The sequence below is a fragment of the Notolabrus celidotus genome, chromosome 18 (assembly GCF_009762535.1).
Source record: "Notolabrus celidotus isolate fNotCel1 chromosome 18, fNotCel1.pri, whole genome shotgun sequence".
NCBI classification, from domain to species: domain Eukaryota; kingdom Metazoa; phylum Chordata; class Actinopteri; order Labriformes; family Labridae; genus Notolabrus; species Notolabrus celidotus.
The window spans coordinates 2,343,252-2,371,201 of NC_048289.1; the positions used below are offsets into that span (position 1 = coordinate 2,343,252).

At 41.6% G+C, this 27,950-nt stretch overlaps 1 protein-coding gene across 1 annotated transcript in view; it reads right to left on the reverse strand.

The window, feature by feature from the left end:
• cacna1g (calcium channel, voltage-dependent, T type, alpha 1G subunit) overlaps positions 1-27,950 on the reverse strand; it is a 436,435-nt gene that overhangs the window by 206,439 nt on the left and 202,046 nt on the right. The window contains exon 4 of the mRNA XM_034708799.1: positions 20,571-20,668. Coding sequence (XP_034564690.1) covers positions 20,571-20,668 — 98 coding nt within the window. The remainder of the gene's footprint in view (positions 1-20,570; positions 20,669-27,950) is intronic.

Consider the following 27,950-nt stretch of genomic DNA (forward strand, 5'->3'; position numbering starts at 1 on the left):
GGTCGAAATGCATCTCATGGCCATCAGCAGTCACGGGTACTATCGCTTTCAAGAAAGTTATAAAAGTCATTTTTTGATGCCAGAGTTTCATCAGATGGCATCTTTGAAAACACCGTCTGGTGATTTAATCAGGATTATGTCAGTATGATGGAGACAATGAGTTACACAGTTATCAATATAAGTGAATTATACTGAATAAGTTTAATATCAGAAGCTTTGGTTGATCGATCTTTATTCAACACTAACAGGCTAACAGGAACCTTTTAGTTCAGGGGACAGTAGTTCTGGGGGCTAAAAGACCCCAGAACTCTTGGTCCAAATGCACCTTTTCTTTGTCCTAAGGAAGACTGTGACAGTGCATTGTGTGCTCTTCTAATTGAATGACAACAAAATACTAGGGCTATAGCTGATGAACTCCAGAACATAACATAAAATACAATAATAACTCTATCCATACGTGCGGTAACCTTACTCTCTGTGTTTGTTCCTCTCAGTCTAAAATGAATCACTGAATTTCATCCCCATTCTTAATGTTTGTAATATCCCTTTGTCTTTTTGCATGGTTGTGTTAAAACCTTGTGTGCATGCTTTGATTATTGAAGCCCAGAGAGACACATTTGAGATTTTTCTGACATCATATTTTTACATCCTCCACGTCCCCCTTGGACTGAAGTATTCTCTCAACAGAACGATTACTTTAAAAGGAACATTTTACCCATCTTTACACATCCTGATATTCAGAAGCAGCTTCCATTCAAGTCTCTTTGACATATCTGTGATGGGAAGATGAGTACCTACCTGTCTCCGGGCTATCTGGAATTACTAGCACAGCACATCCAGTGATCAAAGACATGAATTTCAAGCCTTAAGATACTGTGGCAACTCAATACATTTGGACAGACTATGAGGGTTAAAAACATCCTCTCTGTTTTAAGTAACAAGGGATCCTTTGCACGCCTAAAGCTGCTGCCGCTCTTTGTCAAATTGATGTTTCACCAACCAGACCTTTCATTTTCAGATTGACAGCAGGGAGCAGAGGATACCTCTACCACCTTCAGATACTCAACCCAGTCAGGGTTGGAAAAAGTTCCTAATCTGAACTGCTTCTAACCTTGTCAGTCTTTTATTTTTGCTGCTCAACTCTCCAGCAAGAAGCCCTCTGGTTAAAAGCTGTCCCCTAAATCCCCCAAGGCTCTTCTTTTCACCCTCACATAACAATGCAGCAGCAGAAGGGGAGACCTGAAGGCCCGGCAGTGAATGGGAGCTGGGATGTTCTCGCCTGCTCTTTAATTACAGTAATGAGGCTTTGCAAACAATGTGCAATAGGAGAAAGAGGGCAGGAGCACATGGGGAGTTGGGAGGTCGATGATATTGTTGTGTTGTGGTTGCCTTTAGGGCTTATCCGGGCAGAAGTACAAGGCAGTGTGTATGAACCAGACGGTGCTCAAACACCGGGTCTAACAAAGCGTGGAGAACAGGATGAAACACTGCGTATTACTGAAGCCTGGACAGAAATAACAGCAGCAACATACGAGCAGTGCAGGTCTGTTCACAAACAAAACATGGAGGGAGATATGTGTGTGACGGCCTGGGGGAAATGATCGGGCCTAACAATAAACACCAGGCTATTCTGGTCTTATAGCTCTTCGGACGAAGACAGGTCAAAGTGTGTTTATGTGCGCTATGTGTCTCTAAAGTTGTATTTTTCCTTCAACAGTCATTTTATTTCATTTTATTTTTCATCTCTAAGAAGAAACATCTCTCTAAGATGACTGTCAGTGAACCATAGAGGATGTATGCAGCTGGAAAGGATAGTTTAACCCTCCTGTTGTGTTCGTTTCTCAGGAACAGCAATAATGTTCCTGGGTCAATTTGACCCAAGCATATTTAATTATTAAAAGTGTCAGAACCCCAAAGAAATCCCAAGAAACATTTATTTAATCTCATTATTGACTCCATTAATAAGCATTTAAATCAATATTCAGTGCAATAGTGTTCTTTAATTCTCCACCTTGACTGCTGGGTCAAATTGACCCACAAACAGTATCTATATCTATAAATGCAAGGGGGGGTTGCAGATATGTGAAATCAACCATTTTCATTTTACATGTTCATTTCACCTATTAAGCCAAGCAGAAGAAGTTTCATACCGAATAAATACTTTTAACTTTTTTTTTTACTTTAAAAATGGCCAATTTGACCCACAACATAACAGGAGGGTTAATAAGTAAGGGATAATGTATGAGTCTTCTCTCACCCTGTCAGGATTCTATTTCCCATAACAACCTGCAAGCCATACATTATCCCGCTTATTACCCAGCTACTAACTTAAGATACAAACATGTTGTTAAAGGTGACATATCATGCAAAATTGACTTTTTAATGGTTCTCTACCTGAAATATGTTTCCCTGGCATGTCTACAAACCCCCCGAGAATGAAAAAAATCCATTCTGCCCCTGTTCTGATTTCTCCACCTTTCTGTAAATGTGTGTGAAACCAGCCGTTTCAGACTTCAGTGTTTTTGTTACGTCACAACAATATCCGGTCTGTCACGGAGTCAGAGCTCGGAGCTTGTTCAGCCCATAGACTGTATAAAATAATACTGAATCCCCTCCTCCGTTTTTCATTACCTGCACAAATGTGTGCTAACAAGGAGCTTAGGAGGGAGGCATGCTAGTTGTAGGCTGTCTTAATAAACACAAAGGTCAGTTTTACTCCCCACGTCTGCAGATTTGAAGATCTAGTGGATGATTTTTATTTGTCATGGATAAGTGCTAGCGCTAATTAGCATAGCTACATAGCTACATGTTCGTAGCTGTGTACCAAGACACACGTCGACATACTGACAAATAAAACAACAAGAAACACTAAATCTATGACCAATGGTTCAGAAAGGTCCTGCTACAGGCGCCTCTCTGTCAGGATCAGATTCTGGATCAGATTCAGAGGGTTGAAGTAACGTGATCTGTGAGCAGCCGTGTATATTCAGCCAACATGTAAACATTAGATCAACGTGCTGGAGAGCCGAGGCACATCCACTTCCTGAGGGGGCGTGGTCAGAGAGAAAACAGAGTGTTCTGATGAGGAATGAAGAAGAGGACTTTTCAGGCAGACCAAAATCTGATTTCAAAGTGTTTTTTTGAGCATACACTTTAAAGACATGTTTTGGGGACCTCTTAGACCAATATATATTGATGAAAAAAGCGTGATATGTCCCCTTTAAAAAGAAACTAATGTCACAACTTTGAACCCTGCTGCTATCATCACCACCGCTCATGGTTTAACTTTCTTTGGAGAGATCACTAACCTAAAGTTTCTCTCACCTGCTCCACTCCTTCATCATATTGATGGACAGGATCCAAGATGAAAAAAGTCTGTAGCCTGCTGATTTAGCATGCTAACTGAAGCTAACGTTTTAGCCACATTGTTTTGATGCTAACTGAAGCTAACCGTTTTACCTCACCTTACGGTCTATGGTGTCAACAAGCAGAAGCTAAATGTGTCTGAACTCTTCTTTATTGATTGATTTGACATGACGTGTGATCAGATTGGTGATCACACGTCTGGTTCTTTGAGTTCTTTGTGCGACCTGTCTGTTTGTGCCTTTTTTTGGTAGTCTTGTAATCCAAGATTTTGATGTGCAGTTTTTGTTTAGTCGGGAATCCGTTGTAATCGCAGTATACACTCTTTAATAATGAACACAATCAAGTCTGTGGGTTTTGGGCGGGATGGCGGGTGGGTCTTCGTTCTCTTCTCTCAGTTAATGTAAAATTTAAAGAGATTTGTTGCCACAGCTGTGTGATTTGTGACCGTATTGAAAAGATGAAAAGCAAACATTTATATTTTTTGCCTTTTTCCTTGGTGTTGCTCTGTTGCTCTGATGTTGCTCGTGTTAGTGAAAGTTACTAACCATCATCAATAGGTTATGCCCAATCAGAATCATGCTTCTAACAGAGCCGGTCCGAAAAGTCTGGAACCTTGAGTTAACAAAACAATGACTGAGATTTGACACACTAATGAAAATCAGCATTTGCACTTAATACTGCAAACGTGCTGCAGAGTCAATATTACCAGGAAAAAACACCATAAGGATCCATCACCCTGCACCAGTTGGTCTGCAGATTAGCCAGCGATGGTGTCATATTTGTCCAGTCTTTGCTGAGCAGAGAGATAACTGCAACTTCAGCCAACAACAAAGAACAGAACATAAAAAAGATGTTTTCCCTGAGAGGAAATAAATGGCTCAGCCTTGAGAGAATCACAGTCCTTCAGTTTGTTAAAAATGTGATTTGAATAATAAAAAGGGTTTTTACTGGACGGGGATCTTATGAAGAATAATACTCTGAAAAGAAAAGATGCCAGACAAATGAGGGGAAGATGGTCAAGAAGGAATTTGCTTCCAAAAGTTTGACAGAAGGTACCTCTAATGTGTCCTCAGTACTTTGTTGTTCTCATTACCCTGTTCACCTTCTTCACTTGGTTCCTAATGAATGACTGCCTCCTTTAAACACAGATCTCATGATTAAAGCCCAGGGACTCACTTCCCTCGCACACTAGACAGATCTTGGCAGAGAGTTACGTCCTGGGAGTATTTTGAGTAAATATTATTTCATTAAGTTTCAGATTTTGATGTGTTATGTTTTGTTTTCAGTGTTATTTATTCATTTATTCATCAACACAGTGAGTCAGGTTTTGATCTGGAATTTGGCGTCTGGGTTCAGTAGAGTGATGTCCTTGAGATGTGTGAGAGACAAGTTGAATAAAGATCGATCAACCAAAGCTTCTGATATTAAACTTATTCAGTATAATTCACTTATACTGATAATTGTGTAACTTTCAGTCCTCTAGTGGTTCCATGTTGTTGTAACTCATTGTCTCCATCATACTGACATAATCCTGATTAAATCACCAGACGGTGTTTTCAAAGATGCCATCTGATGAAACTCTGGCATCAAAAAATGACTTTTATAACTTTCTTGAAAGCGATAGTACCCGTGACTGCTGATGGCCATGAGATGCATTTCGACCAAGAGTCCTGGGGTCTTTTATCCCCCAGCAATACTTTACCCGGAACTAAAAGGTTCCTGTGCCCCCATTGTGTCATTGTGATGACACCATAGAAGTAGACGGACAGGCAGGTATCATTATGAGCAACACAACAGTTAGCCTGTTAGCATGAAGAGACTCAGCTGGCGCTGTTTTAGTTGGTGCTATATTTCATCACATATGGATTCACTGAATCAACACGTGAGAGGAGATAAGCGCGAGCAGCAAAGACGTTTCAACACGGCTTTAAAATCCTTTAGAAAAAAAATTGAAAAGAAAAATTGAAAAAAAAAATTGAAAAAAAAAATTGAAAAGAAAAATTGATAAAAAAGAAAAACATTTGACAAAAAAAAGGATCTTTTTTTTTTTTTTTTTAAACATTTTGAAATTTGTTTTTGAAAAAAAACATTTTGAAATTTGTTTTTGAAAAAAAACATTTTAAATTTTTTTTTGACAAAACAAAATTGAAAAAAATAATTTAAAAAAATAATTAACAAAAAAAACCAAATTGACAAAAAGAAATTTGACAAAAAAAAATTGACAAAAAAAAAATTGACAAAAAAGTTGACCCGGAGCCTGTCAGAAAAATACATTTTCCTCAAATTTGAAATTGTGCTCCAAAAGCAGAAAAACAGGAAAAGAAGTGAAAATTTTGGGGATGTGGTTTAAAACATGGAGAAAGCAAAGACTGAATCAACACGTGAGAGGAGATAAGCGCGAGTAGCAAAGATGTTTCAACACGGCTTTAAAATCCTTTTGAACTCAAAAAGCCGTGGCAGAGATCGGCAGGTGTTTTGGTTTAAACAGCGACCCTGTTAACTGGAGACTGTCAGCCGGATGCATCCCTCATAAACGTCTTTAGACCATCATTAAATATCTGATGAGGATATTTTGAAATCTTAATAAAAACTAAACTAGTTTGCATTCCCAGGAACTCCCTCTGTGTTTCAACAGCTGTGTAAACTCCACAAACACTGACACGTTCAGCTGAAGGTCTCCAGTTTACACGGTCACTTTTAAAACCGTAACACCGGGAGAGACGCATTCACGGTGGGCTGAGAGAAGACTACTGTTACAAGCTGCTAAATCAAGAGAATCACAGCTTCTTCTTTTGAAAAGTACACACACATACAAAAAAGATAGAACAAATAAAAACTAATGAAAGAAAGAGAAATCAAGTGAATCACAGATGTGTGTGATGTTATTGTGGACGGCGGGTGGAATGAAAACACTGTGGTTAATCTACCAATCAGACACGTTCAGCATTGCAGGCCCCGCCCCCTGAAAGTCCCGGGACCTTTGAAAAGTACTACCCACAGTAGTTCCAGGGTAAAGTTTCTGCAGTCGAAAAACGCCTTTAAATTCAACAAAGTTCCTCTTTTACTTCAGCTGGTCTTGGCTTTAATGGAACAGAGGTGTAGGAACATTAACCCTGGGCAGTAGGGATACGATCTCTCACATATTCAGACTGAAGCATGCTCTGGCAGGTGAGAAACAGGTCCTTTTTCATTCCCAAAAGATGCATGTGACGTGGAACAAAATTACAGCAGTGTTTGCTGGAAAGTGTAGCAAACGTGGCCTGAGGATAAGAATTGTATTTTTCTTTTTTTTATATGTGACTACAGCACCTTCACTCCCACAAACAGCAGATGGAAAATTACATTTCAGCATTCTAAAGTATTCTAGGTATTACCGCCTTGAGGCCTGAAACTTAAGCCCATTAAAACAGCTCTTCACTTTTCTATACATATTTCAGCAGCTGAATCAGGGTCGTGGAAGAAGCCTTTTCTGATAATATATTCTAAATGTTAAAGATTGCAATTATATAATGCTACTGCTGCGTTAGAAAGGGAGAATAAAGTAGCAAAGTATTTCACTAATCTACATGTGAATGTCTTGTTGTGGATTTTGTGGATGATATTTAGAAATCCAAAATCAGAAAGCACCAGAATCTTATTTGGCACTTTCCCCCTGTGTGTCAGGATACTCTATGCCACATTTCATACTTGGATATCAAAGAATGACATTTTAACACCTTGTTTTCTGGATTTACATTATCATGCTTGGAGCATTTTTCCAAAAAGGGGTTTTGGCCCCGAGTTGAGAGTGCTCATTATCACCTTGAGATGTACCAGGGTATATGCTAACTGGAAATACTAGTGAAAAAAAATGTATCAAAAACATCCTGAGGGCTGGGCCTGGCTCCCGGCAAATTGTATTTCTTGTTTGCAAGCAACCTGTGCAAAATCATACGACAACCTCAATATATCACCGTGTCTGTGTCTGATTCTTCCCTGCAGAGCAGCACACTGTGTCAACCAGGGAGAAAAGTCCTGCATCCTGGACTCATGAGCCTACCTGCAGCTCTCTTTGAGTATTAAGACCCACAGAGGGGTATGTCACAAGCTGTTATGTCTGCCTTGAGTATGCCAATAAAAGACCTGGAACAGGGTTCCTGCAGGCTGGTACTGGATGTGAGAGTAAAACTGGATGGAGTCGCTGGTAGACTTCGGGCGGTGATGGAAAACCCCCTGGGACTTTTGTTTTTTTTTGGTTGACAGTCAGTGGGTGAAGCCTGCAGAATGTATCTGTCACTTCCACTGACGGTGATGCCATGTCAGCACATCCATCAATGCCAGAGCCAACCACATGGACACAAGCCTTGGAAAATGTGTTTATTAATACAAGTCTGAGGATGTGTGTGTGTTTGGAGATGAACTCTAGCCTTCTGTTCCAATACACTATTCAGAGAGGTGCAACATACAAAGAGAGAGGAGAGTGAAAACAGATCGATGTTGGGCCTTGGACAGCGAGGCAGAGGGGTGTGAGCACACATCTGAAGGTCCTGTTTCAGCAGGAACACATATCATCAAGACAGTCGACTTAAAGGCTGGAGATTTAAAGTTTATACTGCCTCGTTCTGACAGATTGATTGAACCCTGTTGAACTGTGAGTGCAGGCTGATATGAGCTATTGCATCTAGAGTGTGTCAGCTGAAGCCTTCAGCTCTGCATTTTAAGCTTTATATCAGACATTGCTCTGTTTCTATCTGAAATTACAACATGTCGTATCTGGACTGTGTTCATTTTGATGACCTGGACTGCACTTGTGCTTGAAATACAGCTGGAGCATACCATAGACTGTGTAAAGAATGGACGTAGTATCCGTGACGTCACCCATCTGTTCCTGAGCGCTGTTTTGAAGCCAAGCGTCAGCGGGAGCCATATTGGAAATGCTGAACTCAACCTAACTTAGTGTGAGGTAAAGAGGCGGGGTTTGAGCCTCCGAGCCAACAGCTATGTGTTCCCGCCTGTCAATCAAGTCAGCTGTGCCTCTCATTATGGAAAACACAGAATCTTAATATCTTTGAAAATACAGAGTTATAAAATAATTCATCTCTGTACAGTGTGTGCCAATAGAGAAATGAGCTATCCAGACTACACTTGTCTTTTGAACCAGGCTGCAGACATGTTTATTATGTCTGCTGTAGGATCTGCTTTTTTGAATTGGTGTGTATGTGGTTTCCTCCATGAACTGCAGTTTTTAGCACTTCTGCATTGGACTCATATTTTTAGACCAGAGGTTGCCGCTTGATTATAACACGTTATTTCATTCTTTCTTTATTCTCACTGTTCAAAGAATCAATATGATATTGTATCTTATTACCCGGCTTTCTTACTGATCTTCCAGCTGTGCAAGATGCTTGATTCTGATTGGTCCAAACCCATTGACGACGGTTATTAACTTTCTCTAACATGAGCAACACCAGAGACAATCTGATCACATGTCATGTCAAATCAATCCAAAGAGAAGAGTTCAGACACATCTAGCGTCTGCTTGTTGACACCACAGACCGTAAGGTGAGGATAAACCGTTACTGGTTAGTCAATCAATGAAATAAACTTCAATCAAGTTTTTTGCCAACGTGTTTGAATTTTGAGTTAGAAGGCGGTGTCAGGGTCTTGTCTCCCTCTGTCTCTAGGATTCTACTTCCCATAACTACCTGCTAACCCAACATTATCCCTTACTTAACGAAGGTATGATGGGTGAAACTGAAAGCTCCCTGTCACACAGTATCATGCACAGCCTGATATATCTGCCTGCTCTCTACTGCTCTGTGCTGTAAACCCTATTCTCATTCGCACAGTAACGACTCTGAAGTATACATATTTAAATGTTCATCATATTAGGGTAATTTCTATAATACTGGCCTTTAGGGGTGACCCCAAATAGTCGAATATTGGACGATTCGTTCTAACGAGTCTTAGTCGACTGCCAATCTCATAGTCGAATATTTGCATATGAAACGTGGATCATTCCATTCAAACCATGGGGGTGCTCAATGTCTAATTTTACATTATTTTCCTGTTTCCCATAAAAATAGTGTCTCATTTATCCTATTTTGATATAAATATAGACTTATTTAATGTAATTCTGAGAACAGCTCTTGAAGTGTTAAATCTCCTTAAAGTGGTAATTAAATCTCCCCTGGTAATTAAAGGTGGACTCTGCCATTTAGCAGGACCTGTGGAGCAGACGTACCTCAGCTGGTCTTTAAATCTTTCTACGTTCATAGTTGCTCAAAATGTCAGGAAATAAAACTTCAGTTGATCCTAAAAACTAGTGATGAAGATGAGGAGCAGCTTCAAGAAGAGGGCTGTGAGATCAAGGATTACTGGAGCACACAAAAACTGTACAGGTCCAAAAGAACGAGGAGGGATACCCAAAGCTGTCCGAAGTCTCAAAAACAATCCACAGCATCCCATCCACCTCCACACCATCAGAGAGGATATTCTCAAAGACAGGATTTACAGTCAACAAAGCAAGGAGCGCACTTCTGCCCGTACACACGATGGTTTTCCTCACGTACAATTTGAAAAGACTCAAGCGGACAAAGACGTGATGAAAGACTGTTTTAAAAGGTTCTGTTAAGAGATTTAAAAACCCTTTAGCTGGTTCAGGTTTGATTTTGAACATTATACAAATGTTTAGTCTTAAGTTGGACAAACTACCCTCCACAGTGCTGCTCTCCTCTGTGTGAACACTGTTTAAATATCTCCTGATTCCTTATTCTATAGTGGAGCGTTGTTCCATGTTTAATGGATGGTGGTCTTATTTGAGTTTTCTCTCCTTCATCACCTCGTTGTTTTTGCAATATAGATTTAAAAAATCTAAGTTTTATACTTATAATATTCTGTTGTCCCTTTTACTTTAAGCTATGAGTCTCTTAATTGTAAAGGGTTATGTGTAATATTGTCATGCGGTCACCATCATGCAGACTTTGGGTCAATAAGGAAAAACAACAAACATTCCACTATTCGTCGACTATGGGCAAAATCTGATGAATCAGATTCGACTAAGCAAATCCTTAGTCGGGCTCACCCCTACTGGCTTTCAATTAACCAGTAAATCCGAAAGGGACACCAACATTTGACTGATCAGATTTGGGGTCTTCATTTTAACAGAACAACATAACTCTGTAAGCATTTAAATGCAGGTGTAACGGTGTGTTTCAGGGGCCTATTTTCATGCTAAGGGACTGTTAAGCCCTATGTACACTGGACTTCAATAACCCCTATCAACATCGACACTGTGTAAATAATAAGTGTGATATCCTCAACTCAACTCATTTTGATTTATAAAGCACCTGTAAAGTGTTTCACAAATGAACAGAGAGACAGAAAACAACAGAAAAAGGTAAAAGTGGAAAGGAAAGGGATGTAGGCTACAATACTTCAAAATAAAATCATTCTGATCAAATCAATGAAAAAATAAATAAAGAGAAGTATCAGAACATTTAAAAAGTAACAATATCAGATAATTACCATAAATAAAATAATATGAAAATATAGTGTAATATAAAAAAGAAATAAAAAAATACATAAAAATGATGTTAAAATGATGGTCATATGGTAATAATGCAGTCCAGAGCTAAAAGGAAATGACTCCATGTTAAAAGCCAGATTAAAAAGATGATTCTTAAAGTTTACTTCTAAAAACACCCAGAGAGCTCGCTGTTTGAGAGTTGCGTGCTTAAAAACAGAAAGCTCTCTGGGTGGCGCTTGTGAGGGACACATGAGGAACATTTAAAAATGAATCCTTAAAAATGGTGCTGCAGCCGTATCAAGATTTGAGTCTGAGTGACCTCACCTTCCCATGTCCTCAGTTTCAGTTCTAATATCCCTCATTTGCCTTGTATTACTTTGCACTACCTGCCCTGATTTAATCAGATAACCTCGTAGACCTCTGGCACGGCATGAACCGTTCCTCTGGAGGGCAGGAGACGTCAGTCTGAATCACTGTGCTGCACTGGAGGTGGCATTTTCACCACTTTTGGACTGAATAAACCTGAACCAGAAAGGCTGTCTCCAAATGAAGTTAGCCTCTGATGGAAGACCAATTCATCTTCACACAAACAAGTCCAAGCCTCTGTCTTTATGCTGAGCAGCCAGTTAAAGCACCAGCGTCGACAAAAATACTGCTGCTCCCACAAGCATTTCCACAGCATGTTACACTGGTGAAACTCAAGTAATGACCACTTATTCAGAGTCACCCACAGACCAGCATCCCCACTCAGAGCACAAAGTGTGTACAAGGCTTATTACAATAATTTCATCTTAATTTGCATGATGATGTGTTTAAAATAGCAAGTTAAGTTTTAAGCCATTAGAACTTGCAGGATCCAAAGACAGGTTCTTTTTTTTAATATTGCTGAACGTGTCTGATTGGTAGATTAACCGCAGTGTTTTTATTCCTCCCTCCGTCCACAATAACATCACACACATCTGTGATTCACTTGATTTCTCTTTCTTTCATTAGTTTTGATTTGTTCTATCTTTTTTGTATGTGTGTGTACTTTTCAAAAGAAGAAGCTGTGATTCTCGTGATTTAGCAGCTTGTAACAGTAGTCTTCTCTCAGCCCACCGTGAATGCGTCTCTCCCGGTGTTCCGGTTTTAAAAGTGACCCTGTAAACTGGAGACCTTCAGCTGAACGTGTCAGTGTTTGTGGAGTTTACACAGCTGTTGAAACACAGAGGGAGTTCCTGGGAATGCAAACTAGTTTAGTTTTTATTAAGATTTCAAAATATCCTCGTCAGATATTTAATGATTGTCTAAAGACGTTTATGAGGGATGCATCCGGCTGAGAGTCTCCAGTTAACAGGGTCGCTGTTTAAACCAAAACACCGGTCGATCTCTGCCACGGCTTTTTGAGTTCAAAAGGATTTTAAAGGCGTGTTGAAACGTCTTTGCTACTCGCGCTTATCTCCTCACATGCATTTCGACCAATCTAAAACAGCGCCAGCTGAGTCTCTTCATGCTAACAGGCTAACTGTTGTGTTGCTCATAATGATACCTGCCTGTCCGTCTGCTTCTAGGTGTCATCACAATGACACAATGGGGGCACAGGAACCTTTTTAGTTCAGGGGACAGTAGTTCTGGGGGCTAAAAGACCCCAGAACTCTTGGTCCAAATGCACCTTTTCTTTGACCTAAGGAAGACTGTGACAGTGCATTGTATGTTCTTCTAATTGAATGACAACAAAATACTAGGGCTATAGCTGATGCACTCCAGAACATAACATTAAATACAATAATAACTATCCATACGTGAGGTATCTTAACCTTACTCTCTGTGTTTGTTCCTCCAAGCCTAAAATGAATCACTGAATTTCATCCCCATTGTTTAAACCAAAACACCGGCCGATCTCTGCCACAGCTTTTTGAGTTCAAAAGGATTTTAAAGCCGTGTTGAAACGTCTTTGCTACTCGCGCTTACCTCCTCTCATGCATTTCGACCAAGATTTCTGGGGGGTAAAGGACCCCGGAACTCTTGGCCAAAATGCACCTCAAGTAAATCATGATGATTGATGTATGGCTGAATGCTGCTGAGCTGATACTGTAAACCTGTGGAGTATCACTTTATCACTTTATCAGCACAGTGTTCAGTGTGTTATCCTTTCTCTAGCTCCATCGTTATGTCTCAATGCCAATTAGGCAGGTCAGAATCCTGTACCTGGATCCTTTTAAAAGGACAAACTATCTCTTTTTACCTTATTGCAATTACTTAACACCTTAGTTATCTGCAAAAATCAATCTTCACAGTTAACTAATAAATTCACAGTATCTGAGAACCAGAGCCAAATCCAGTGATGTGTTCATCTGTAAATAAACAACCACACCAAGAGCCATTATGAGGCTGCAGGCTTCTCTGCCGGTCTTCATCGGGTTGGTGCCGGGATGAACGGAAGGTAGAAGACAGAAAGCAGCCACAACAACCTCTTCTAACTCTACCCAGTGACAGTTTCCCTACAGGGTCAGAACAACACCAAATCATCCACACATTAATGCTGCTATTATTCCTGTGATTTGGATAAAGACTGGTTGGATGCCTAATGAGCGCATCATGTGCATGACTTCGTGTGCTCCGAGCGTGCGTGTGTGTGTGTGTGTGTGTGTGTGTGTGTGTGTGTGTGTGGCCTAAATGAACAGCGGCAGACCCCGACAGCGGCTTTGATTGACAAGAGGGCGAGATTGCAGAAGAGGATTTGGGAGTGCCATCAGCATTGGATATGAGAGCCAGGGAGGGGGTTGATATCCTGTTCACACACCTACACTGTCTAAACACCTGCATAGATTCAGATACACACACACACACACACACACACACACACACACACACACACACACACACACACACATAAACACACACTCATTCTTAATTTCCCTGTTATCTACTGTGAGCATTTCAGGAGCCAGTTAAGGATTGTGCTTGAATGAAAGCTTTGCAGGAGGAGGGATGAAGGTGAGAACGAATGCACAGCAGGGACCTTTGGGTGGTATAAAGTGCATATGATTTATTTAAACATTAATGTGTTCAGTAGAAATCCACCCAGTGCTGATTAAACTCCTCCAGTGTCTGAAAAGAGGAGGGGCAGAATAATACCTGTGTGCCTGAGGAAAGGAGGGAGGAGGATGACAAATGGAACAAGATACACACTGTTCTGTGTATCACAATATGCTCGTACGTGTTTGTGAGAGTAGCTCTGAGGTACAGTCGTTTCATAAAAGGCAGTGAGTTGGAAAATTGCACATAAATCTGTCTGTTGCAGAGCTGGTTGGTTTGGGAAAGCTTGGACCTGACCTACATTCCAGCGCTGTGTGGCGATCCGGTCTACCTGCATGATCACTTTCATGTTTTAGCATCAGTCCAGACAAAGATAACATTGTATTATAGAGTTAAAGTGTGAGGCTTGATATCTGAGGGGACAACACAAGTAAGTGCCATTAACTGCTTAAAGTCTAGTTGGAGGAAGGTGCTTACGTGCTTGAGGAAATGTCCTATCCTTGTCCTACAGGTGCCTGTAATCAGATCTGAATCCTTTGGACAGAGCCTGGTGGGTTGCTTGAAGACTTATCCTCAGCTGAGCTAAATTGCAGCTGACTGCTTCTAATTAGGCAAACATGAATTTAAAAGATGAATGCAGATTTTCCTGCAAAATTTTTATGAAGCTGCAGCAAGTAGCCACCAAGTCTGCCACTGAATGACCTCCTGACAGTTGCCAGGGCATTGACAGCCATTGTCAGCCCAGACACAGTACTGACCAGCTGCCTCATGTGTGCAGCAATGGCCCGGCGGAGCGCACACCACATTGGACACAGCTCTCACCTCCTGCTCAATTGCCTGTAACCCTCTGTTTGATTTCTTTGTTGCTGCAGCAACTCCTGATCAATGTCATCATAACAATCTGGACGCCTTCAGGCTCTGCTGAGGTGTTTCCTGGTCTGAGCTGATTTGAGGAGTACAGCAGGGATTGTCAGACATCTGATGAAGATTCTCCATTTAAGAAAAAAGAGATTCTTATTTTTTAAGGTCATGACTGACAACTTACAAAAACACTTTTAACTAACTTTTTTTCCCATTCTCCCAAATCCCGCTTCTTCTGTCAAAGCTGAGATGTCTCAGCTGAAGTTCACTGATGTGTTTTTTTGCCTCCTCCACAAGGACCTCCAACTCCATGGCTTCAAACTTCATTTTTCGTTTACGACCACTCTGCTCTCCAAAACTCTCCATGGTGACAGCCGCTAGCACACACAAAATCCTCATTTAAAGGTGACATATCACGCTTTTTTCATCAATATATATTGGTCTAAGAGGTCCCCAAAACATGTCTTTAAAGTTTATGCTCAAAAAAACACTTTGAAATCAGATTTTGGTCTGCCTGAAAAGTCCTCTTCTTCAGTCCTCCTCAGAACACTCTGTTTTCCCTCTGACCCCGCCCCCTCAGGAAGTGGATGTGCCTCGGCTGTCCAGCACGTTGATCTAATGTTTACATGTTGGCTGAATATACACGGCTGCTCAGAGATCACGTCACTTCAACCCTCTGAATCTGATCCAGAATCTGATCCTGACGGAGAGGCGCCTGCAGCAGGACCTTTCTGAAGGATTGGTCACAGATTTAGTGTTTTTTGTTGTTTTATTTGTCAGTATGTCGACGTGTGTCTTGGTACACAGATACAGCTACAGCTATGAACATGTAGCTATGTGGCTATGCTAATTAGTGCTAGCACTTATCCATGACAAATAAAAATCATCCACTAGATCTTCAAATCTGCAGACGTGGGGAGTAAAACCGACCTTTGTGTTTATTAAGACAGCCTACAACTAGCATGCCTCCCTCCTAAGCTCCTTGTTAGCACACATGTGTGCAGGTAATGAAAAACGGAGGAGGGATTCAGTATTATTTTATACAGTCTATGGGCTGAACAAGCTCCAAGCTCTGACTCCGTGACAGACCGGATATTGTTGTTACGTAACAAAAACACTGAAGTCTGAAACGGCTCGTTTCACACACATTTACAGAAAGGTGTAGAAATCAGAACAGGGGCAGAATGGATTTTTTTCATTCTCGGGGGGTTTGTAGACATGCCAGGGAAACATATTTCAGGTAAAGAACCATTAAAAAGTCAATTTTGCATGATATGTCACCTTTAAGGGCGGTCTGCACCACTTTTGCACAAATTGCGCACGCAGTCATAGTAGATCACCCACAACACGCCCATTAATAGCACATGCAATTGTTTTGTTTGCACACGCAACATAGCGCTCGTTATTTGGGATCTTAGTAGATCACGCCCAGAGTGTTTTATTCTGAAAATTAACCGGATGTTTTCATTTTGTTTTGGTGCCTGACTTCCTGTCCTGCTCCATCTGCTCTGTTGATATTGATGCGTCATGCATTGTACAGGCAAGAAAGTGACGCACACCATCAAATTATGGAGCTGTGCTTTTGTGGTCTGATGTGCCAGAGCAGCTGTGTATGAACACAGTACACATGTGTGCAGTGTGCTTGTTGTAAACATCTCTGGTGAGTCTTTATGTTATTGCTAACTTTAAGAGTTACCTCTTCCCAAAGCAGCTGTACGCAAGCATTGAAGATTGACGGTTAATAATCACTGTCATGATAAGAAATTTTTGTCTTTAGTGGAAAATGCACAACAGGCGCACACATACCCATAAACACACACTCAGGCAGCCCTGGTAGTCTGTAATGAATGTCGCAGACTGTAGAACCACTAATAACAGCATTGTGGTTTAACTCCATCATACTACCAAAGATCAAACATCAGGAAGTATACCCTCACATGTAATCATATGTAATGTGTAATAATAAGTGTCTGCTGCACATTAAAATGTGTTCCAGAGCACATTCCTGCTTCATTGCGTAGTGTTGCACCCACAATGACGAAGAACTCCTTATACCTACGGTCCAGATGAATGTGTAAGAGCTAATGATGGTTTCAAACTAAATCCCAGACGACAGAATACGTTTCTGCCTTTTGTCCATTTGGATGATGCAGATCGTTGACTGTATACAGAACAGACAATGTCCCTTCATTTCTGCCCAGATGCAAAGCCCAAAGACCATCTTCATGGGTGCTGACACATTGTGCTGGTGCATAAGCAACCTGGCTCCTAGAGCCGCAGGACGGATGTCACATTTTCTGCTAACCAAAGCATGAATTTAACTTTCATATATAATGTTGTAAAACCCTTGAGTGGGTCCAGTCCACAGCAGAATAGATTTTTGTGGGGGTTTGAGGTGAAAACCTAAGTCTTCATTTTAGTCTACAGTCTTTAAACATCACATCTGAGTCTTTATTCATACTGCGAAATAGTTTTTATGCGTGGTAGATGTGTGTCTAAAATGAGTCTGGTCCTGCTGGAGGTTTCTGCCTGTTAAAGGAAGTTTGCCCTTGCCACTGTAACTTGCTAAATGCTGCAAAGTGCTCTGCTCATGGTGGATTTAGATGAGACCAGTATGGGAGGTAGAGCCGTCAGTTATCAGGCCCCTCTCCTTTGGAATTATCTACCAGTCAGGGTCTGGGAGGCAGACACCCTCTCTACTTTTAAGAGTAGACTTTAAACTTTCCTTTTTGATAAAGCTTATAGTTAGAGCTGGATCAGGCTTGGACCAGCTCTTAGTTATGCTGCTATAGGCTTAGACTGACACACTGGGATCCTGTCTTTCCCTCTCTCTCCTCTCTTTGCCTATCACTTACTTTAACTCTTCCTGTCCCATTAAAGTTACTAACCATAGACCTTTCTGGAGTCCCTGAGCTCCCTTGTCTCGTAGGTTCCTCTGGATCTCTGCTGCTGTGGACGTGCCAGACTCCAACTGCTACAACTACTACTATCCGTCTCACCCCTCTCTCTCTCTTCATCTCCCTCTATCCCTCTCTCCAACACGGTCTCAGCAGATGTGTGTCTAACATGAGTCTGGTCCTGCTGGAGGTTTCTGCCTGTTAAAGGAAGTTTGTCCTTGCCACTGTAACTTGCTAAATGCTGCAAAGTGCTCTGCTCATGGTGGATTTAGATGAGACCAGTATCGGAGGTAGAGCCTTCAGCTATCAGGCCCCTCTCCTTTGGAATTATCTACCAGTCAGGGTCTGGGAGGCAGACACCCTCTCTACTTTTAAGAGTAGACTTCAAACTTTCCTTTTTGATAAAGCTTATAGTTAGAGCTGGATCAGGCTTGGACCAGCTCTTAGTTATGCTGCTATAGGCTTAGACTGACACTGGGATCCTGTCTTTCCCTCTCTCTCCTCTCTCTGCCTGTCTCTTACTTTAACTCTCCCTGTTCCATTAAAGTTACTAACCATAGACCTTTCTGGAGTCCCTGAGCTCCCTTGTCTTGTAGGTTCCTCTGGATCTCTGCTGCTGTGGACGTGCCAGACTCCAGCTGCTACAACTACTACTATCCGTCTCACCCCTCTCTCTCTCTTCGTCTCTCTCTATCCCTCTCTCCAACACGGTCTCAGCAGATGTGTGTCTAACATGAGTCTGGTCCTGCTGGAGGTTTCTGTCTGTTAAAGGAAGTTTGTCCTTGCCACTGTAACTTGCCAAATACTGCAAAGTGCTCTGCTCATGGTGGATTTAGATGAGACCAGTATGGGAGGTGGAGCCTTCAGTTATTAGGCCCCTCTCCTTTGGAATCATCTACCAGTCAGGGTCCGGGAGGCAGACACCCTCTCTTCTTTTAAGAGTAGGCTTCAAACTTTCCTTTTTGATAAAGCTTATAGTTAGAGCTGGATCAGGCTTGGATCAGCTCTTAGTTATGCTGCTATAGGCTTAGACTGACACACTGGGATCCTGTCTTTCCCTCTCTCTCCTCTCTCTGCCTGTCACTTGCTTTAACTCTTCCTGTTCCATTAAAGTTACTAACCATAGACCTTTCTGGAGTCCCTGAGCTCCCTTGTCTCGTAGGTTCCTCTGGATCTCTGCTGCTGTGGACGTGCCAGACTCCAGCTGCTACAACTACTACTATCCCTCTCACCACTATCATCTCTCTCTCTCTCTCTTCATCTCCCTCTATCCCTCTCTCCAACACGGTCTCAGCAGATGTGTGCCTAACATGAGTCTGGTCCTGCTGGAGGTTTCTGCCTGTTAAAGGAAGTTTGTCCTTGCCACTGTAACTTGCTAAATACTGCAAAGTGCTCTGCTCATGGTGGATTAAGATGAGACCAGAATGGGAGGTAGAGCCGTCAGTTATCAGGCCCCTCTCCTTTGGAATCATCTACCAGTCAGGGTCTGGGAGGCAGACACCCTCTCTACTTTTAAGAGTAGACTTTAAACTTTCCTTTTTGATAAAGCTTATAGTTAGAGCTGGATCAGGCTTGGACCAGCTCTTAGTTATGCTGCTATAGGCTTAGACTGACACACTGGGATCCTGTCTTTCCCTCTCTCTCCTCTCTCTGTCTGTCTCTTACTTTAACTCTTCCTGTCCCATTAAAGTTACTAACCATAGACCTTTCTGGAGTCCCTGAGCTCCCTTGTCTCGTAGGTTCCTCTGGATCTCTGCTGCTGTGGACGTGCCAGACTCCAGCTGCTACAACTACTAATATCCGTATCACCAGTATCATCTCTCTCTCTCTCTCTCTCTCTTCATCTTCCTCTATCCCTCTCTCCAACACGGTCTCAGCAGATGTGTGTCTAACATGAGTCTGGTCCTGCTGGAGGTTTCTGCCTGTTAAAGGAAGTTTGTCCTTGCCACTGTAACTTTCTAAATGCTGCAAAGTGCTCTGCTCATGGTGGATTAAGATGAGATCAGACTGAGTCCTGTCTGTAAGATTGGACTGGATCTTATCCTGTCTTGATGTTGGGTCTTTGTTAATAATAGAACATAGAGTACGGTCTAGACCTGCTCTGTTTGGAAAGAGTCTGAGGAGAACGTTTGTTGGGATTTGGTGCTGTATGAATAAAGATGCTCTGTCTCCACTCAGCTTTGGGTTTTTGAAAAGCCGACACTGTGAGGAGAATATTAAGACTTGATCAGGTCTGATAGCAAACACATTCCAAGATCAAAGTCTTCTTTATTGTCAAAAATTGCAGTATGCACCAGACATACAGAGGATTTGAATAGAGGATAACAACAGATAAACATAGGAAATAGCTAGAAAAAGATAAGCTTAAGTTAAAAAGAGAAGCTAATAAGAAGAATAAAATACAGTTTTGTAACAGTGCAAAAACTTTGCTATAGTGCAATTTAAAATCGAAGTGAGTGTGTGCGTTTCAGTCCTGAGGATGACAGACCTCAGCGTTGATTTGGGGGGGGGGGGGGGTCAGTGACCGGGTTAAGTCTGTGGAGGGGGCACTATGGGAAGAGGGGGCAAAACAGGGAGAGAGTTCAGCATCCTGACTGCCTGGTGGATAAAACTGTCCCTCAGTCTGCTGGTTCTGGCCTGGAGACTGTGTAATGGATTTGTTGTAGTGTCAAGCTCAAGATAAATATCTGAACATACCACTCGACCAGTTCATCTGTGATATCAAACAAAGATGTATGATGGTCTGAAACAGTGGTGTGTGTGGTGTCAGTATCTCAGGCACTCCCTCTGAGTTTCAGACCAAATGAGCTCACTTGCCCCCAGAGGAAGTCAAACTGCTGTGATATTATAGGACAGAATTTTCTGGAATCCATAATCTGAGGAGACAGTTCAAGTGAGAGAGGCCATTAGGTCGCACTTACTTGGCACTCTGTTGATGGCTCTCAGAGGTCTCAGCACACGAACCGTCCTCACCGCTGAGAAGCTGACATTCTGCAGGTTGAGTGAGTACTCCAACATCCTGCAACACACGGAAAGAGAGGAGAGGAACACGCTTTAGTGATGCAACAACAAACCAAACACTTTAATTGCTTTTACAGCTCTGCCTGTTGCTGAACCTGCTCAGGGAATAAGAACACAAAAATGTAAGGGTGATATTATGTAGCCGATTATACATTGCATGTGTAACGTGTCTCCCCCCCCCCCAACCCAGCTCCCCTCAGGGCAAGTTATAATTAATCCTCTAATGTCCCAAATCACATTTATTCTCTTGCCTTTGGAGATGAATGCACTACATGTGTTCTGCAAACAACATGCTTTCATTCCACTGCTCGTTGGTCTGAGACTAACACAGCAGAACATAAGAGGGAACACTGCAGTGCGTGTGTTTGTGCTTGTATGTGGAACACAGCACACGCAATGTTTGTGTGCCTGACAAACACATGCATATATTCACATTCACTTTCATACAATCAACCTTCAAAAGGAGAGCGCGGCATATGTGCTTCCCCTTCGAGGCGTGCAGAGTGGGTAAATCACTCGTCGTTGAGAGGAGGATGTGGAGTCCACGCTACATAAAAGAGCAGTTTCACATCAGTCTGCCTTGTAACCTTGAGGCGGCACACACTTAGCAGCCTCTCCAGCAGCTCTCTCAAGGCTCTCTCAGGCTGTGATGGGAGGTTACAAGGACAGGGCTCGGAGAGGAGAGAGCGGAGAGGAGGCTGGTGAATGCTTCAAGAAACGTTTTACTTCTTTCTTGATCGGTGTTTATCCTGGTCTCCTCTCACACTCTCTCTCTTTGTGTGCGTGTGTGTATGCAGCAGATGCCGCGCACATGTGCAGCTTGAAGAGGCGTGCAAGAGGAAGGAATTCCCTCCTCACACCAAGTCCAAGTCTGTGTATTTGACAAATTCCCAACACATGTGGAGTGCGTGAGTGTGTGTATGTGGGTGTGTGTGTGTTAGTGTGTATATGCAAGTCTGCTGGTCACCTAAGGTGCAAAAAACTCCCTTAATGGATGTGTAAATGTGAGGTGTTTCAGAACGAGTCCTTTCTGGTTTGTTACACCAAAGTAGCACTAAAACAAGATTACACACTCTTACACACACACACACATTTAGTGCATATGCATACACATACTCAGCGCTGACAGATGGCCTACTGCCTACAGAGAGAAGGTAAATGGGTAAACAGTTAACAGAACGGTGCAGAGATGCCCTCCTTCACCAGCTGAGGGACGCAGAGCTAACAGGATCTGCTCTCCATAGGACCAGACAGATCACATCAGCAGCTGTATGATGCTGCTACAGCCACCAAACACAGGCCAGTCCAAAGGAATCAACTAGCATATTCATGAAACTGCATAAGTAACTTACTAGAAGTTGTTTTGGGAGCACAAAAGGAGGAGAAGAGAAAGTAACCCTTCAGGTGTTATTACTCCTGACATGGGGTAAAGAAGTGAAACCAAACCAGCTGAGAAAGAACATCAACATGATACAACTGTACACTGACTTAGGATTCTACTCTTTATATCTACAGACTCTGCTCCTCAATGAACGCTCTCCCCATCGGAATAATCTCTAATGCCTTGGTAATGTTTAACAAAGTCAAATATTTCATCCTATTTCTTATCATGCTAGACAGCTCGACACTTAGTCTACGCTTGTGCTAAATGTACAGTCATGGCCAAAAGTTTTGAGAATGACACAAATATTACATTTTCACAAAGTCTGCTGCTTCAGGGTTTTTAGGTGTTTTTGTCAGATGTTTCTATGGTATAATGAAATACAATTAGAAGCATTTCATAAGTATCAAAAGCTTTTATTGAGAATTACACAGAATTCATGCAATAAGTCAATATTTGCAGTGTTGACCCTTCTTCTTCAAGACCTCTGCAATTCTCCCTGGCATGCTGTCAATCAACTTCTGGACCAAATCCTGACTGATGGCAGTCCATTCTTGCATAATCAATGCTTGGAGTTTGTCAGAATTTGTGGGTTTTTGATTGTCCATCCGCCTCTTGAGGATTGACCACAAGTTCTCAATGGGATTAAGATCTGGGGAGTTTCCTGGCCAAGGGCCCAAAATCTTAATGTTTTGTTCCCCGAGCCATTTTGTTATGACTTTTGCTTTATGGCAAGGTGCTCCATCATGCTGGAAAAGGCATTCTTCATCACCAAACTGCCCTTGGATGGTTGGGAGAAGTTGCTCTCGGAGGACGTTCTGGTACCATTCTTTATTCATGGCTGTGTTTTTAGGCAAGATTGTGAGAGAGCCCACTCCCTTGACCGAAAAGCAACCCCACACATGAATGGTCTCAGGATGCTTCACTGTTGGCAAGAGACAGGACTGATGGTAGCGCTCACCTCGTCTTCTCCGAACAAGCCTTCCTCCAGATGCCCCAAACAATCGGAAAAGGGATTCATCAGAGAAAATGACTTTACCCCAGTCCTCAGCAGTCCAGTCCCTGTACCTTCTGCAGAATATCAGTCTGTCCCTGATGTTTTCACTGGAGAGAAGTGGCTTCTTTGCTGCCCTCCTTGACACCAGGCCTTCCTCCAAAAGTCTTCGCCTCACTGTGCGTGCAGATGCACTCACACCTGCCTGCTGCCATTCCTGAGCAAGCTCTGCACTGGTGGTGGCCCGATCCCGCAGCTGTACCACCTTCAGGAGACGGTCCTGGTGCTTGCTGGACTTTCTTGGGCGCCCTGGAGCCTGTTTGGCAACAATTGAACCTCTCTCCTTAAAGTTCTTGATAATTCCATAGACGGTTGACTGAGGTGCAATCTTACTCGCTGCTATAAACTTCCCTGTTAGGCCCTTTTTGTGCAATGCAATGATGGCTGCACGTGTTTCCTTGCAGGTAACCATGGCTAACAGATGAGGAACAATGGTGTCCATCTTCCTTTTAAAGTGTCCAGTCACTCAATCATGACAGATTGATCGCCAGCCTTGTCCTCATCAACACCCACACCTGTGTTAATGTGTGTGACACCTGTGTGTCATTGAAATGATGTTAGCTGGTCCTTTTGTGGCAGGGCTGAAATGCAGTGGAAATGTGTTTTTGGTGATAAAGTTCATTTTCAAGGCAAAGAGGGACTTTGCAATTAATTGCAGTTGAGCTGATCACTCCTCATAACATTCTGGAGTATATGCAAATTACCATTATAAAAACTGAAACAGCAGACTTTGTGAAAATTAATAGTTGTGTCATTCTCAAAACTTTTGGCCACGACTGTACAGCTCTGCACTGCTACTAATGTTGCGCCACAGAACACAAACACACAAACAAACAAACAAAAAGGATTTCAGGTGATAATAATTTATCGCATTTATCACAAATAATGTCCATGAAATAAACAATCCTCTGGGTGAACTCTGATCGAACTCATCACTGTTGGTTGAAATATAAGATGTCTAAAGAAAATGAATAAAGTGATTCAATTATGTGACATGAGCAGGAAACATGTCTGCAATAATAATTGACAGGTAAGATAATACGATAACAGCTAATCAGACTCAATCAATCAATCAGACATTATTTATAAAGCACTTTTCATACAATGATATTTTAATGCAAAGTGCTGTACATAAAAATAATGAAAGGAGTAAACCAAGCTCACAATCAATGGGCAAGGTTAAGAAAATTAAATATTAAATAATAATAATATTAATAATGATTTAAAATACAAATAATAAGATAGTTATAATAACATAATAATATAATAATAATAAAATAATAATAATAACAACAACAATAATAAAAAATAAAATACTACTAATAATAATTAAAAAAAAAAAAAAAATGATGATGTAAATATTAATTATAATAATTACAATAACTGAAATAATAATAATACAGGTGTTATTATTATTATTATTATAATTATTATTATTATTATTATTTTTTTTTTATAATTATAATTATAATAATAATAAAAATAATAATAATAATAATGATAATAATAATGATGATGATAATAATAATAATGATATCTTAATGAGGAAACACTGGAGGTAAAATAAGATGTTAAAACTAAAGACAGGAAATTAAATTCACCGAAATAGAATAAATGAATAAGATAATAAAACACTGAAAAATAAACCAGTAAAATAAAATAAGATGCTACAAATTAAAAATACATAGAGCAAGGTAAAATAGTATAAGATGTTAAAACGTTGAGAGATCATCTGTAGAAATCCTAAGATGATCAGATCTCATTAATAACTAAATAACTAATATTTGTCTTTAATAATCTAAAATAAGGCAGTATATATTTAAAAATGTGCTAAAATTTGAAGCAGATAATAAATAGATAAAGTTTGATGGAATAAGACTCACTTAAAAGCGAGACTAAAAAGGTTGGTCTTGAGTTTGCTTTAAATATGTTTATACTCTATGTAGCCCTCACGTTTTCAATTTTTAAATAATTAATCTTTCAAAGATAAAACTAAAAACATAAAGTGTTAATAAATCATCTTTAAAAGTGCAGGTGTGTGATACGTGTAACATTCAAATGGAGCAGACTGTTTTTCAGTTCTTATGCTGACACTGAAGGAATCCTTATTTTCTCTCTGAATGTTAAAACGGTCTAACTCTTTCCAAGCAACCACTGCAAGAAACAAAATAATGATCCTGATGTTGACAGGAGAAATACTTCAGTTACTGTGGATCAGGTCAAATATCAGATCCTTTGACGCACAACAGAGGTGACATGAACACCACGTCAGACTGAAGACTGGAGTGAAAGGAACATGTCAGTTTAGTCTGATCATCACGCTTTAAGAGGGAGCGAATATCCGATGAATTCACCACATCTTTGAATCTGTGGTCCCAGTGAGGAATGTGTGGTATGATCATCATGTGTCAGAGCCACCGACATGCCATGAATCTCCAGAGGGACAGAGTATAAATATTAGGGTAATTTTTGGTCCGACAGAGTTACATAAACAAACTTAAAAGCAGATGATGAATGATGTCTGTTGAACAATAGACCATGCAAAAGCACTTGCTGCCCCTGATGAGATCCAGATGGGGCTCGGTGCGCTCACTGAAAACTGACCCATCTCTCCCCATCTGGATGGAAGGAACAGCCGAGGAGAAATGGAGTGTATCAAACAAACTATGGAAACGACAGGAAGTTGTGCTCTGTTTTCGTCAGAGTCCGTGCCAGTGTTGATGATGCTGTTGCAGGGAAGGGCAACGGGAGGCGGACTAAGAAATGAGAAGCACAGGGAGGCCCGGCCTGGGAGGGAGTTTGCGTGAGGAGAATTCCCAAACTAAAGCACACAAAGCAGATTCGCACACAGCGACCGAGTCGAGGGCAAAACAGATTTACATCTTGTCATACACACCATGATATGATACCCCAGCACATGTTGACATCAAGAGCTCCTTACAAGGACAAACTCACAAAGACGGCGATGAAAATCATAGATGTCAAACAATAAGAAGGTATGGAGCGGATGAAACCACACACACACTCCGCAGGGCTTGGAGACAGCATGTTTCTTATCTAAGAGACTGGCGGCGCGAGTGTTTGTGCCGAAGCAGCCAGGCACAAGAAGGATGGTATACATACAACCTTCCTCTCCAGAAACAAGGGCAACAGTAGCTTGGAAAGGGTTGTGCACACAAACAAACACACTACACAAGATGCCACCCAGAAAGACCTATATTAGGAAAAGTACGCCAGGCAGCTCAGCGATGTAGAACAGGGTCCAGAGTCTGTCTTCACTGATCCTTCATCCGTCTGCCTTTCAGTCTGAATCTATTCTTCCAGACAGCCACAGCGACTGCGCCTTTAATGCATTATGTATGATAATGATTATGTCCTACATCCGACAGATGTTTGAGAAGGAGCTGACGAAGCAACAGTGACTCAAAAGTTTGACTGAAAACAGTGAAATAAACGGTGAGACGGATGTAGAAGGAGCATTGTGTGTTCATTTTTCCATTAATTCCTCGGCTGGGTTTCCATCTCAACATTTGTATGCACATCAACGCCGATGGACCGAGGAGAGACGAAGAGAACAGACACATTTGATGGAGTTTCCTCATTTTGTCATGCTTGTTTGAGGTTGGGGAGTTAGTTTAAGCAAGAAATTATGTGAGGAATTATGCTGAAAATACATTTGCTGAATGGCTGATAAAGGGAGCTGACAAATGGCTTTTTCTGCAACAATTTGCATTAACACAGCAGAAAATTATGCATCAAACAGATACACAAATTCACTGCTCGACCTATTCATCATGCCATGTAGACACCAATAATTACAAGACTGTTTGTCTTGTTTGTCTTGTTGCCTAGACGTAAAGCATGGGTGTGCATGGAGAGGTCAAGATGTGTTACATCCATGCACTGTTTAAAATATGGACGTAGTATCCGTGACATCACCCATCTGTTCCTGAGCGCTGTTTTGAAACCGATCGGTCGTGGCAGCCATATTGGAAATGCTGAACTCAACCAAACTTAGTGTGAGGTAAAGAGGCGGGGTTTGAGCCTCCTAGTCAACAGCTATGTGTTCCCACCTGTCAATCAAGTCAGTCATGTCCTTATTTGGGCAAAACCCGTAATCTTAATATTTTCTGAACCGTAATGTAAGAAATAAAATTCACTCCTGTACATTGCGTGCCGATAGAGAGATTAGCTAAGTAGATCCAAGCCGTTTTTTGAACCAGGCTGTAAACATGTTTATTAGTGCTGCAAAGATCGTCTTCTTTGAATGGGTGTGTATGTGGTTTCTGGTGTTTCTGCAGCCAGCCTCTAGTGGTCGCTCGATGAACTGCAGTTTCCACATGGGCTTCATATTTTGAGACCTGAAGTTGCCGATTGGTTGCATCAGACTTTGACCAGATCTGTGTCCAGTCTGTCTCCAATCCGCTGCGGTCCGGAGCAGGACCTCCAGACAGCTGGAGTCATGTGACCGAGGTTTTCCCTGCAGTAATCACTGAATCAAGGATTCTCCTCCTCCTCTCCTCATCCATGTTGTCTTTCTGGTCCTCTGAAAAACCTCTGACCTGTTGACTACAGGCCTGGCTCCGCTCATCATGACTTTGGTTTGTTGTTGTAGTTAAGTGAAATACGATCTGGTGATAACACAGAGTGTTTTATTCTGAAAATTAACCGGATGTTTTCATTTTGTTTTGGTGAAACCTGACTTCCTGTCCCGCTCCATCTGCTCTGTTGAGATTGATGCGTCGTAGGAGTCTTGTGTATCTGATCCGGAGTGCTCCAACCTGCCGGGTCAGAGACGCAGTCGGAACGCAACAGAGCGGATCCAGTGGAAGTTAACACATTGAC